Genomic DNA, 12,911 nt, shown 5'->3' on the forward strand with positions numbered 1-12,911 from the left:
GTGCAAGTGCAAATCTCCCAAGACTTCAAAGAGAGTGCTACTTAGGTCACTGCTGGCTGGGTGGAGTGAGTAAAGAACACAGTTCTATGTAAAGGAGAAAAAGATTTCAGGAAAGCTACAAATGGGCAGAGCCAATGGGCCTGGAGAACACTGAAAACTAGAGGAAGATACCTTCACATTTGGGGGAACAAAAGAAATACTGGAACACAAAACCATTGAAACATTCCAAAGAAACCATTGTCGTGATGGATGAGCTCCAGGCACCTTCCATCAAACAGCACCTTCCAAAGACTCGTTTTCCTCTCTGGTACCACATCCAATTACAAGCAATGATGCTGGAAATGCAAATGTGAACAACTGACGGTGGGTGTACAGGGGAGGCTGACGGCAGACTTTTCCATGTGGCATAAATAATCAAAAGGAGAAAGGAAAAGAAAAAGGATGCAAAATAAACAAAAGTAGGCATTATAAAAACAACTTTTATGAAAGAGAACATATTCATCAGAAAATAATCCACTGTAATGGAAGGCTGTGCTTACCCTTTCCTGGAGCCCTCCCAATGGGATTGTTGGGAGTTTCTGCAGCAGGGAAAAAACAGAAGAGAAAAGGGATTTCTAACTCCTGGTTCAAAGCAAAAATGAGTCGAGTTGCTGTGGCCTAGGCAATAAGCTTATATAAAAACCTAAGAGTGTGTGAAGTCCCTGAATACAATCTTGGCTGATTTAGATTCCAATAGCTTCTTCCTTTTTGAATTTGGGCAGGCAAAGCAAAAGCCAGTTGCCTGGGGAAAAGGAAGAAGAGATTTAAAAAAAAAAATTTTTTTTTTTTGCTAATATTAGCAGATCTAAATCAAGAAATAACAATTCTATAGCTCCTGGACCCTGCTGATGTGTTTTTATCTTCAAGCGCTGATTCCCACCTTAGTAGGTCAAATAAAATTTTTTCTGCACTGAACGTGAATACCACAGTGGTGAAACATGGTGATTCTGGCATATCCCTGTGTGTCCAGAGATCCTTCCCCTTTCTATCAAGGCATAGAATTTCTGATGGTCCCTCACATGAAAAAGCTCACGAATGTTGACACACAAAGTGTCTTTGAAGAAGGTTCAAATGTCTGAGGATTCATGGCCAAATTTTCAGCCTGGTAAATGAAAAATCTTTTGGACTTAAAATTTAGGGGTCTGTTTCAAATTCAGGCCTGGGTGAAACTTGAACCTGTTTATCTTTGGACTTTGTCTTCTTGCCTCTGATTCTTCCGAGATTTTCTTAACAAAATAAAACATTTCGTGTTTTTCAAACAGGGGGAATGGCTTTTTCATTGTTTATGACTGGCTGGACACAGGGTGCTAAATGGCCAGTTGATTTATGGAGTCAATCACTAAAGAATATACATGCGTTCAGCAGTTTGAAGTGTCCATGCAAAAGGAAGAGTAATGCAAAAGGTTCTAGATTTAGCAACCATCCTGATCAAATTGATGCTCCACTGTAGTTCTGTGCCTTTCTCCTATTTAGCAATTCACCCAAGCTGGGTGAATTAAGAATTATGGAGAGTACGTTTTCCTTCCAAATTTTCTGGTAGAAAGATAGCATCCTAGGTTCAGGAACAGGAATGAGCTGTTCCAGTCCAAAGGCTAAAAGCAAATTACATCTTTAGAATGAGGCTATAGGGTCAAAGTGACTGGACATCTTTCTCTATTTCCTCCTCATTTCCAAATATCATCTCAAGTGGGGTGGTGTAATGCAAGTATCTCCCCACCATTAGTAAGAAACACTGTTTATTTCATTACTTTGCCTATAAAGGGACTATTTTTTTTGTCATAATTCTTTATTTGAAGTCACTCACGAATAATGGTGATCACACCTCAGGTGCTCCAATTACTCCCAGGAAAGGGAGAAGTAGAACCTCACTGCTTGAGCAATTCACTCCAGCTCTGGTTATTTACCCAGATGACAAGCACCCAGCACCTCACTGCATATGGGGAGACCTGGCCACACAGCACCTGGGCATTTGAGTCAAAGAAACCTAACAGGGTCTGGCACAGGATTTTTGCCAATAATTCTAAATTAGCTTGGAATCAGCTCTGGCCTGAAAAGCTTTCATGGAAGTGTATTTTGCATGTGTAAGTTTTCTAATTTGTCAGATATTTTTTTCTGACAGTTTATACTGAGGCATTACAAATTGTGGAAATATTAATTCATAAGACAGACCTCATAGAGGCTTAAACTATAATATACATGATTACATAATATACTTATTAAACATATTAAACATAATACACATGATAACATAATATACTTATTCCAGTGTGACTGGAATAAGACAAAATAGTACACCTCAGTGTCTTTCTAGTTACGGTTCCGTATTTTCATTAATGTATATGACATTTAGCACGAAGTCATATCATATGCAAAGCTAAGTGCTGAGTTCCAGAATCCAGAAACTTTTAACTATTACTTCACTTCACCTTGCATGTTCAGTTATTATGACCATGCCTACAATGAACCTTTTCAAAGAACAGATCTGTCCATCTGAATGAACTCACTCTATTTAAAAAGCAAGTTTACAACAAGATCTTAATCCATCTTTTCTAGTTTAAAGAAACTAGCAAAATGCTGTGAAAACTTCAAATATCTTGAGGCTTTATATATACTTGTAAGGAGAGGAAACTTTTTAAGAAATCTTTCTGAAGGAGTAAACATTGTCAAAACTTTTGTATCACCTTTTCAGCCAATATAGTACCAAGATGTGCAGCAGTTTGTTGATATTTTAATCGAGGGGCTCTTCTATTGAAAGTAAAAGATTATAAATACCCAGCTGTCTTAACAGCCCTAAAGTAAATGTTTCAACATTAATTAGCTTTAGCCATGTCTGATCCTAAACAAGTCTTTTAGAACGGCATAAATAAAAGCACTTCTATGTTGATATGTACACATATACCCAAAAATTGATTACCATTATTTCGGAAAATATCCATCCTCACTCTGCCACACCTCCATCCTCTCTGTCCTTACTCGGCTTCTCTGGCATAGAGTGCTATCCTGTAATGCTGGGAGGAGATTGCTAAACACATATTATTAGGCAAGGAGAGCTGAGTGGCTTGCTTAAGGTAAATCAGAGGCAAAACTAAGAAAATAATTCAGGAGTCCCACTTTCGAGTCTCCTGTTCCAGTTCCAAAAAGTTATGCTCTGCTTTTATGTTCATGGTACATTTTCAAGGCTATTCTTAGATAATTTGGTTTCAATCAAATTTTCATAGGACACGGAGGCGAGATAAAACACAAGCAATTCTTTCTTATTGAATTACTTTGATTTTTGTCTTTTGCTCTGCCAGCTATCAAGACCGTCGAATAAACCAGCTTTGATTCATAAATAATAGTTCCATTATATCTACTGTGCCACTCGTCAGAGTACTTGAAATTTTAATTCACTTGTTCAGCTAAATTTCATCCTCAGTTCATGGCCATAAAATTCTTTATTGACAAACTTTCAAACCAACTTTGACTCTGAGGTATCTAGTCAACATTTTTCTTCTGTGTGGATATTAGTTTATTGAATAAGTGGCATCTGTTTTCCTCCACATCACCAGGAGAGGAGGTATTTCCTTTTGACAGCTTTGCAGGATTTATGGGTTTGCATGCTCCAAAGAAAAATGCGCTAAGCAAAAAATTCCAATTCATTACCTCTTCGTACTTAATTAAGTTCATACCCACGGCACACTGGAGGTGAACCCTGAAACGACTGCGACAGCAGCAGAGCGGCCAGCTATATTATCTCAGGAAGACAGAGAGGATTCTAATTATCCCGACCTCATTTTTCCATCTATGTTATTCATATAAAGGCTCCTTCCACTCGCCTCCCCTTTACCCTTGCACAGAGCTCTTTGGAAAGCAAGTGCAAGTTCCCCTCTGCAGCCACCAGCCTGCCCATGAGGTCTTCTAAACCAGAAGAGTCGAACGGTGGCCTGACATTAACTCTCAGACCTTCCAAAAGGTCTCTCATCCCAGGGATTCCCCCAGAGCTGTGGGTGCAGGAGGCAAATGGAACCTGGCAGGGACGCAAGCGGCGCATCTCGCGAAGCAAGCACCGTGAGCGCGCGCGTCGGGTGTTACCTGTCGGGGTTCTGCGTGCACACATGCATCTGTAAAAGGATCCTCTGGGTGAAAGTCTTAAAGCACTGCCCACATTTCCAAAGATGCCAGTCACTGAACTCCGAGTGGAGCTGGCTTGTGGAGGTCGGGCTGGCAAGGACTCGCTGGTTTTTCACGTTGATCTGGTTGAATCCTGATTCAATGGGCCCAGCCTTATCCAGGAGAGAGAAGTTCCTGCTGCAGGGAGTCTGTGGGAAAACGACGGAGCGCTGCTGGGTGGCCGGGGAGAGTTTGCTGCTCTTGTTGAAGGGCTGCAAGGCGTCTTGTCTGCACATGGCTTCCATTACCGTGGAAGGGACATTTACTAGGAGAACAACAGTATTTTTAGAAGATCAGTTTTGCTAGCCCTTAAAATAAGCAAAATAGCATGCATTTTAAAAAATTCCTGTACATTAGCATCTTTTGAATGTGTTCTTCTAAACTCAGAATTAACATAATAACATAGTTTGATTTGCGGGGTAAAGCCCTATGAATGCAAATTAATAACTCATTCAATGCCTATTCGTTATGCCGCTGCTATATGCTCAGGATTGTTCTTACATGGTCTTTGCCCTCATGAAGCTCTCTTCAATGAATGAGATGCTCAAGATTGCACACTGAGGCTCCACTCTGCCCCTAATGTTAGGAGAGAGCTCAGATGGAAGACACAGCAAAGGGAGCAGAAGAGCAAACGGGGGCATTTTCAACAGAGGGTAGTCTTGAAGGTTGCAGAGAAAATAGGCTCAACTTCGTTAGCTACAGATGAGATTTCAGGCCTTCCACCAGATCTTGCCACCAAATGAAAGGTATGCAAGCAAAGCTGGCTGCAGAAAAGAAGGGAACAATATGAAAGATGCCTAAAGATGGGAAACATCTGGCAGGTTGTGAGGGAGACAGGCTGGCTGAGCAGAGCATGGATTCTGGGCATTGTGGGAAATAATGGGATTGGGTGCAGACGTCAGAAGATTGTAAAAGAACAAACAGATAGATAAAAAAAAATAATAACTAAGTAAAAAGACTTTAGTCCAAGGAATTAGAGATGCACTGTTCCTGAGCAGAGGAATAGCAAGGATAACGAAGCACTGTCCAAGTTGGGCTTGAGTGAGGCATGAACTGGGCTCGTAACTTGGCCTCTGGAATCAGAAAGCCCTGGGTTCAGATCCTGACTTCTGCCATTTACTAGCTGGGCAATTGTAGCCAAGTTACTCAACCTCTCTTTGCCTCAGCTTTCCCATCTGTAGAGTGGGGATGTAGAAACAACAATCATATTATTAACAGCACATGGCCAAGAGGCTGAGATGGCCTGGATTTTAACTCCACTATTTCCTGGTCTCATGACTGGTGGGCAAGCATGGAACATTTAAGTCCTTGATTTAATCCTTGGTGAAATGTAAAATGAATGAATGAATCAGATAATGAATCAGATAATGGATATATTAGGATTCAGCAAAGAGCTTAGCTGACAATTAATATCAATGGATGTTGAGCTTTATGAGCCCCTGTTTCCTCATCTTTGGACCACTCCCTTTACGAAGCTTAATATCGAGATGATGGAAGTTCTCATCACAGGGCTTACCATCAGCAGCCACCACCATTCTTATTATTATAGAAGAGACTAGAATGAAGGGAGCTTGGCCTAAACTAGGCTGGTGGCAATGGCAGTGGGGACAGAACTAGGAAAAAGAAATGTCTTTCAGGAGGAAAACCTGCTAAACTTTAAAAATGTTTTCCTTTTTTTAAAAGCAGTGATTGTGTTAATAATACTTATCAAGCGGTCCTTGATCATTCCACAGGTCTCGAGGTGATTAGAATCTAATATGCTTAAAACTATTACTCTTTTGTAAAGTAACTGCTGTGTCAATGAAATGTATTTTTTAGTCATTTCAGGGGCCAAAGGGATTACTGATTATAAGGCAGTCTAGAGAAGGAAACTAGAGAGCAAAGTATTTTAAAAGGATGATTGGAAAAAAGATTGGTAATGGCAAGTAGCAAAGCCATGCAAACTAAGGTCACTGACCAGGGGTCCAAGACCACATTTGAAGGAAACACGTGAGCTGAGGGGTCATCCTGCCCGGCCACAGGACACTGACAGCCTGGCCTATCCTGTCTTAGAAAGGAAAACCAAACCATGAGAATCACAGATGTGAAAAGAACCAAGGGATTCCCCCAGTCCATACTTCTTCATCTGAATTGGGGAGATAGAAAAAATTAAATCAGAATCACTCAGTGGGACCTAGGCACCTGCATTTTTAAAAGCTCCCTAAGTGCTTTTGATGGGCAATCAGCATTGAAAAGCACTGATCTAATTCAACCCCTCTTTACAAAGGAAAAGAGCTGAGACCTGCAAAGGTCCAGTAACTTGTCCCAGAGCACACATTCACTTAAGAAGAGAGCTAGGCTAGAAACTATAGCTTTCTGATATCCAGGGCAGTGTTTTCCTACTGTTTCTCTACTTGCTTTATGTGTTTCAAAAAGAAAAAGGACATTTTATAGATAGCATGGATAGCTAGCTAGCATGGATAGATAGATTGACAGATAAAACTTATACACATATGAGTTATTTTTATGTATATACACAGTACCCATACAAACAGATGCTTATAAATATGTTTATATTTTATATATGTCTTTATACGTAATATTAATGGCTGGAGCAGAACTGTTTAATCGTGATGGAATTTATGGACAGTTTTTAGACTTTCAAAAAACTTTTATTGCACAGGGTGCACGGGTAGTTCAGTGGTTAGAATGCCTGCCTTTCATGTGGGAGACCCAGGTTCGATTCCCGAATCATGTACCAAAAAAAAAAAAAAATCTTTAATTGCACACCAATTGTGTGACTGTTTACACAGGTACTAGAAGAAAAGGAATGTTTCATCATGCTTGGCCACTTTTAAAATAAATCATAAAAAGAGCCACATTGTCAGACATGAGGAGCACCCTTCCATAACTAATGTGGAAGAGGCAAAGCAAGGGAAATATATTTGATTTCAGACAACGCTTAGCTCTGGTGGGGTGGGTAAGGGAAGAAACCACGGCGGGAAGAATGCAGAGTGATGATGTCATCAACATGAACAACAGAAAGAAAAACCTGCCAGAGGCTTCACTGTTGGAAAGAGGAATACGACACCCTTGGGGGGAAAATAACGCAAATAGTGCTTATGCGTTTTGGAATCTGACTTTCCATTTATGCTCCTGGGGGGTAATCTAATAAGTGAGTTCTCAAAAATTGCTAAGGTCATATAATCTTTAAATTAAACAAAAGAGTTTGTGGGCCAGTGATTTCTGTAAGTTTGACAATCCATGTCAAAACAGTAATGAAGAAAAATACATACCGGTTTGCAAACCAATCCAGGATATAAGGGATGTGAGTTAATCATCACAATGACAGCTCTCAGGCTATTAAGAATGGGAACGGTTAGAATGAAATTATTCACTGCTTTATTATTTTATTCTTCCAGAACACCCCAAACAAATACGTATTTTCTGCTATAGAAAGTGATACTCGCACTTTATCTTTTACTTTTGGCATATTCTCTTATTAGACTTGTGAATAAATCCAATCCTGCCAAATGAAAATGAGTACATAATTCGAGAGAAGAGAGAAGTAATAAGAATGAATGATTTTTGCAAAAGCAACCATATTTGATCTCTAAACGATCCTGCACACTTCCACAGAACTTCAGAAGTCTAAAAAGTACAGTTTTTAAAAGCAGGCCTTAAAAGGCACAGAAGATTATTATTGCCAAATACCAGCCTCATTTTCATGGCATTCAAAGCTAGCAACAAATACAGGAAACTATCAGCAAGGGTAAAGAAAATGGACCAGAAAATACTATATTGTCCTAGCTCAAAAAACACAACACAGACAACTCCAAAAGGCCAGAGATGGCCAACTAAAATGCCCAGAAAGATCAAGTGGTTTCTGCACCAAGACATAATGAGCTTGTAAAATCTCTTTAGTCTGTAAGGACAAAGTTTAAGAGGGACAGGCAAACTCTCAAACCCTTGAATGAAGAACATGAATTCAACAAATCCTGGTCAATTAAAACATTGACTGAAGCAAATTCAGAATCCGTAAAACACAGTCTTATTCTAATCCCTCTTATTCATTTCTTCAGTTCACAAATACACAGTGAGCGTCTACTACAATATGTGCTGTAGATACGGATGAACGAGAAAAACCTCAATCCCTGCCCTCAGGGCACTTAAACTCTAGTGGAAAAGACTGATACTAAGCAAAATTTTTTTCAAATACATATTTACTCAGTTTCATGGAGTCAAAAATCCCATTAATTGCAAGTTGTACCATTATAATTATAAATCACCATTCACTTAACGAAACCTACCAGGTTAGATTAAAATGTGAAAAATATATGAAATTTAGAATTGATCAAATGCAGGTGTTAGAGCTGTCATAAATACTAGGAGAGGGGGGAAAGAGCGCCAGGAAAGCATACATAAGGGATACTTATACTTGGGGTATGGGGAATGGCTTTCCAGAGGCAGCGACCTTAAATCCCAGTCCTGAGTGGTGCATAGGTCTCAGGTAGGTGCAAAGGGAGACACGGTCATCATGAGGAGACAGAATATTGGCAGCTTTCGCCATAGGGTCTGTGTGGCATGCTCAGGTATGGGCACTCCAGGAACTGAAAAGCAGTCAGCGAGGCCTGAGCAAAAGAGAGAAAGGCTGAGAAGGGCTGCCACTGCGGGCTGGAGAGGAAAGCAGCACAATTCCCAATGCCTATGGGAGACGGGCAGGTAATGGAGTGAGGATGGTAGGAGGCAGCAAATAAATATTGTATTTATCCCACAATAAAGGATGGTATGACATGCAGCAAACCGAGAAGGGTATGGCCAATCTAAAGACACTTGGATCATAATATTTCCTATCAGTTTTTTTTGGGGGGTGCAGAGTCCAGGAATCGAACCCGGGTCTCCCGCATGAGAGGTGAGCATTCTACCACTGAACTACCCCTGCACCCTCTTATCATATTATTTTAAAAACAGTATGTTGGCCACATTAAGTACTGTTGGACACTACATGGCCCATAAGCCACCAGATTAAAGAATTAGGAATTAATCCTAAAAGTAACGGAAAGCTGAAAAGTATTCTAAACTAAGTGTGAAATGATCGGATGTATGCTTTAAATGCACCACTCTAAACTGTTAAATGAAAAAGGAAGGTGCACACGTGAAAACAGGGGCAACAGTGGATGAGGGGGGATGTATGGGAACTCTCATCACTCCCTGCACAATTCTTTAAGCCTAAAATAGCTCTAAAAAAATAAAGTCTATTTTAAAAAGAAACAAAATGCAGAGCAATGTATACAGTACACTATATTTGTGTAAAACGGGGTGGAGAGGAAGAGAAAGAGAGGAGGAACATGACACATGCCGAATGGGAAAAACATATCTCTGGAAGAAGATCTAAGAAACTGCAGCACTACTGATTGCCTCTTGCAAAGAGATTGGCACAGTCAATGGCACTTTCTGGATTTGGAGCTATGTAACTGGGCTACTATTAACAAGACAAATGAATAAACTGAAACAACAAAACCAACCAACGAATCCTTCACTCTGGCTGCTGGGCTGCTGTGATATGGTAAGAGAGGCGAGCATGGGTTCCTGTAGGAAGCTACGGCAGTGATCCAGCCAAAGGTCGACGGAGACACCAGTTAGGGTGGTGGCAGCAGAGGTGAAGAAAAGAAGTGCATTTAAGAATCTACAACCAACAGGTCTTAATGACGGATCAGGTAGAAGGGCGCAGAAGATGCATGCGCCAAGGTTTCCAGAATGAGCGAGTGGCTGCGTAGGAGGGACAGTTACTGAAATGTGAGAGTGGACAGAACACAGTTTGGCATACGCTCAGTTTGAGGGGCCTGTGAGACATGGAAATGAAGACAGGGAATTGACAGGTGGATATAGAATCAGAGACTTGGAAATCTGTGCACAAGAAGTTTACTGCGGGGGGGTGCTCTCAGGATCAGCACCTCAGGGACACACGTCGTGGGCAGGAGGCGCGGATGGAGAGAGAAGTTTAACGTCTCTGGAGCTGAGAAGGTCCTTCAGAGCTGTCCCGCTTTAGGCAAGTGAACCAGCCTTTTATACTGACCCAACCCCCTCAGTGACCAGTCACTGGACATGGGCTGCCATGGGGAGGGGGCACAATCTAGGGTGAGTGGCACTTTTAGGCTGAAGATAATTCCTGGAGGGGCTCATCTGAGAACTGTCAGCACCCTATACTCCCGCGAACTGAGGGAATGAACGAGTGCCTCCATCCTGAAGTGGGCATGGGGGCTGGGGGTGATTTAGGCAGCACATCACGGCATCCTTCAGTACCCAAGAGGTCAAAACTCTCCTGACGGTGGGCTTCCCTGTCTCTTTTGTCACTTTCGTCCATGAACTCATCTCCAGTGAGTGCTGCCTTCTGTTGGAGTCCTACACAGATGCAGAGATGTCCCTGTAGGATGACTTCTCCTTTGCTGCTTCAAGAATCCTACAGGTTTCTCCAATTCTGGGCTAATTTTTATTAGTTTCTGGGCCCAGGATTTTCCACATCTGGCAAGCAGTGCAAAATCAAGCCCCAGACCATGCACAGCTGGGGCAGGTTTTTAGGAAGTGACTCTTTTTCCACCAATGGCCCAAGATGGACAGCTCCTTGTTCTCATTTCCATTCAAGGTCAGGCTAGCCCCTTCGTCCAGCTCCCCATGTAGACAAGGGGTCTAAAACTTGGTTCCTCCCTACTGAGCTAATGCTCGGCCCCACAGCTCCACAGCCCAGCTCAGTCCTTATGGCTTTGAGGTTACTCGTCACTCCTGGCACCTGAGATTTTCCTTTCTGGCTTGAGGATCCAGCTTTGTATTTATCTGTTTTGTTTACGCAGAATTCTCATGAACTTGCAGTTGACAAAAAGGCTCTCCACCATGACAGTCATCCCCACAGCTAACTTCCAAATAGAGTCAAAGGATCACTGAATTATAGAATGCTGCAGAAGTCAAATTAATAAGACACAGTCAAACTGGGCTACACTCTGAGCAGCAGCAGTCTCTCCCTCACCCTAATCCAGAGATACTCTCTTTGCACAGCCCCTCCTGAGGTACCTACACCGTATTCTGTAGCATAGTTGTGTGTTTGTGTGCCTTCCTGAAGATCAAATCCATAAAGGACAGGGGCTGAGTTTTCAGAGTCCATCACAATGGTTTCCAGGGAGAACTTCAGTATACTTGTGGAACTGAACGATGCCATAACCTTCTCAGAGGTCACAGGTTGAAGGCTTGAGTAGGGTCTTCCTTACCCGTAGGTGGGATGGAAGGGGGTGAGGGGCACCGTGCAGAGGTGCCCCTTTATATGTCATGTCTTCAAATCAAAAGCAAACGGCAGGACTCACTGAGGCAAGTGTTTTCTCCGGGACAGCAACCCCCGCGTGGCCATCAGGTTTCACACTCTGCTCCCTCAGCTTCACAGAGACAGAAAAAGCAGCAGGAAGGCTTGTTTAACATTTATTCCCAGGTTTTTTTTTTTTAATTTCCTCCAAAATGAATATGAATACACTATGGTCTTTACACTCTGCAGGAGCTAATCCCTCCCCTGGAAGCTCGGGGGAACCTCATTTCTCCTTGCGGATACAATCTGTCGACACAGGCGTTCCTTCAGGCTCTTTGAAAGGTCCACGGTGGATGGAGGGGCTCTCTCTTTGGAGCTCTATTACATTTATAACTGTGACTTTTAAAAAGAAAATAACACAGGAATTGCTTCCAGAACCCAAATGCCTGTGTGAAACCCTGAACTCTCTTTGAGGCAAGGCAGCTCTGAATGGCTGGCCCAGGGGTGAGTGTGCTGGACCCCTCACAGCTGCCGATGAAGGGGGGCAGTCGCTGGAGCCTGAATCTGCTGCACACACTCAATAGGAAATGTGTACTTTCAATGTTGCGAGAACCATGGGGAGAGAATTATATTTTTATAAATGAAAGTGCTTAATGAGCATGGCATGTGGACCCCCAAACCCTCTACTCCAACCCGTCAACCCCCCTGTACATGTACTGGCATCGCACAGTTTGCAGATCTAGGATTTCGGCTCCAAAGAGCCCCATTCAGGGTAAGAAACGCATTCTCTAAGTAATTATTCCGCAGTTTCCATTCCTGACATACTCACTGAGAGGTCCTCCTACGCTGCCAGTTTCTCAGACCAAAAACCTTGGAGTTATTCTTGACTCTTCTATTTCGCTCTCACTCCGCATCCGATGGGTCAGCAAATGCTGCTGGCTTGACTTGCACACTGCATCCAGCATCCAACCACTTCTCACCACCTCCACCATTTCCACACTGGTCCAAACCACCAGCACTTCTGTCCTGGATTCCTGCAAGAGCCTCTCACCGGGCTCCCTCCTCCACCTTCACCCCTTACTATCCACTTTTTACAGCCGCCAAAGTGATCTTGTTTAAGACTTCAGGCAGATCATTTTACTATCCCTCTCCCTCCACTAAAGTATAAGCTCCGTGAGGGTAGGAATTTCGCTTGTTTGGGTCTCTGCTGTATTTGTGGCACACAGCAAAGGCACTGGCACGGAGCAATATTTGAGCAACGAATGGATGAATCAATGAATATTTGGACTAGGTCCTGTCCGTTTTATTTATTTTTGCACGGGCAGGCACCGGGAATCGAACCCAGGGTTCCGGCATGAGCCACCGTGGCCCGCCTTGTCCCACTTCCTTTAGTTCTCTAGACTTTGATAGGTCAACTTGCTGATAATTCCTCAGAGCACACACTCCAGAACAACTT

At 42.5% G+C, this 12,911-nt stretch overlaps 1 protein-coding gene and 1 non-coding gene across 2 annotated transcripts in view; both read right to left on the reverse strand.

Moving 5' to 3' along the window:
• The window catches only part of PRDM6 (PR/SET domain 6), a 101,203-nt gene that overhangs the window by 14,297 nt on the left and 73,995 nt on the right, over nt 1–12,911 (reverse strand). Inside the window, exon 6 of the mRNA XM_077138810.1 lies at nt 4,111–4,453. Within this exon, the coding sequence (XP_076994925.1) occupies nt 4,111–4,453 (343 nt within the window). The remainder of the gene's footprint in view (nt 1–4,110; nt 4,454–12,911) is intronic.
• On the reverse strand, nt 9,039–9,109 carry TRNAE-CUC (transfer RNA glutamic acid (anticodon CUC)). Its single transcript has one exon. It is a non-coding gene; the product is annotated as a tRNA-Glu (tRNA).

The sequence above is a fragment of the Tamandua tetradactyla genome, chromosome 21, assembly GCF_023851605.1.
Source record: "Tamandua tetradactyla isolate mTamTet1 chromosome 21, mTamTet1.pri, whole genome shotgun sequence".
NCBI lineage: Eukaryota > Metazoa > Chordata > Mammalia > Pilosa > Myrmecophagidae > Tamandua > Tamandua tetradactyla.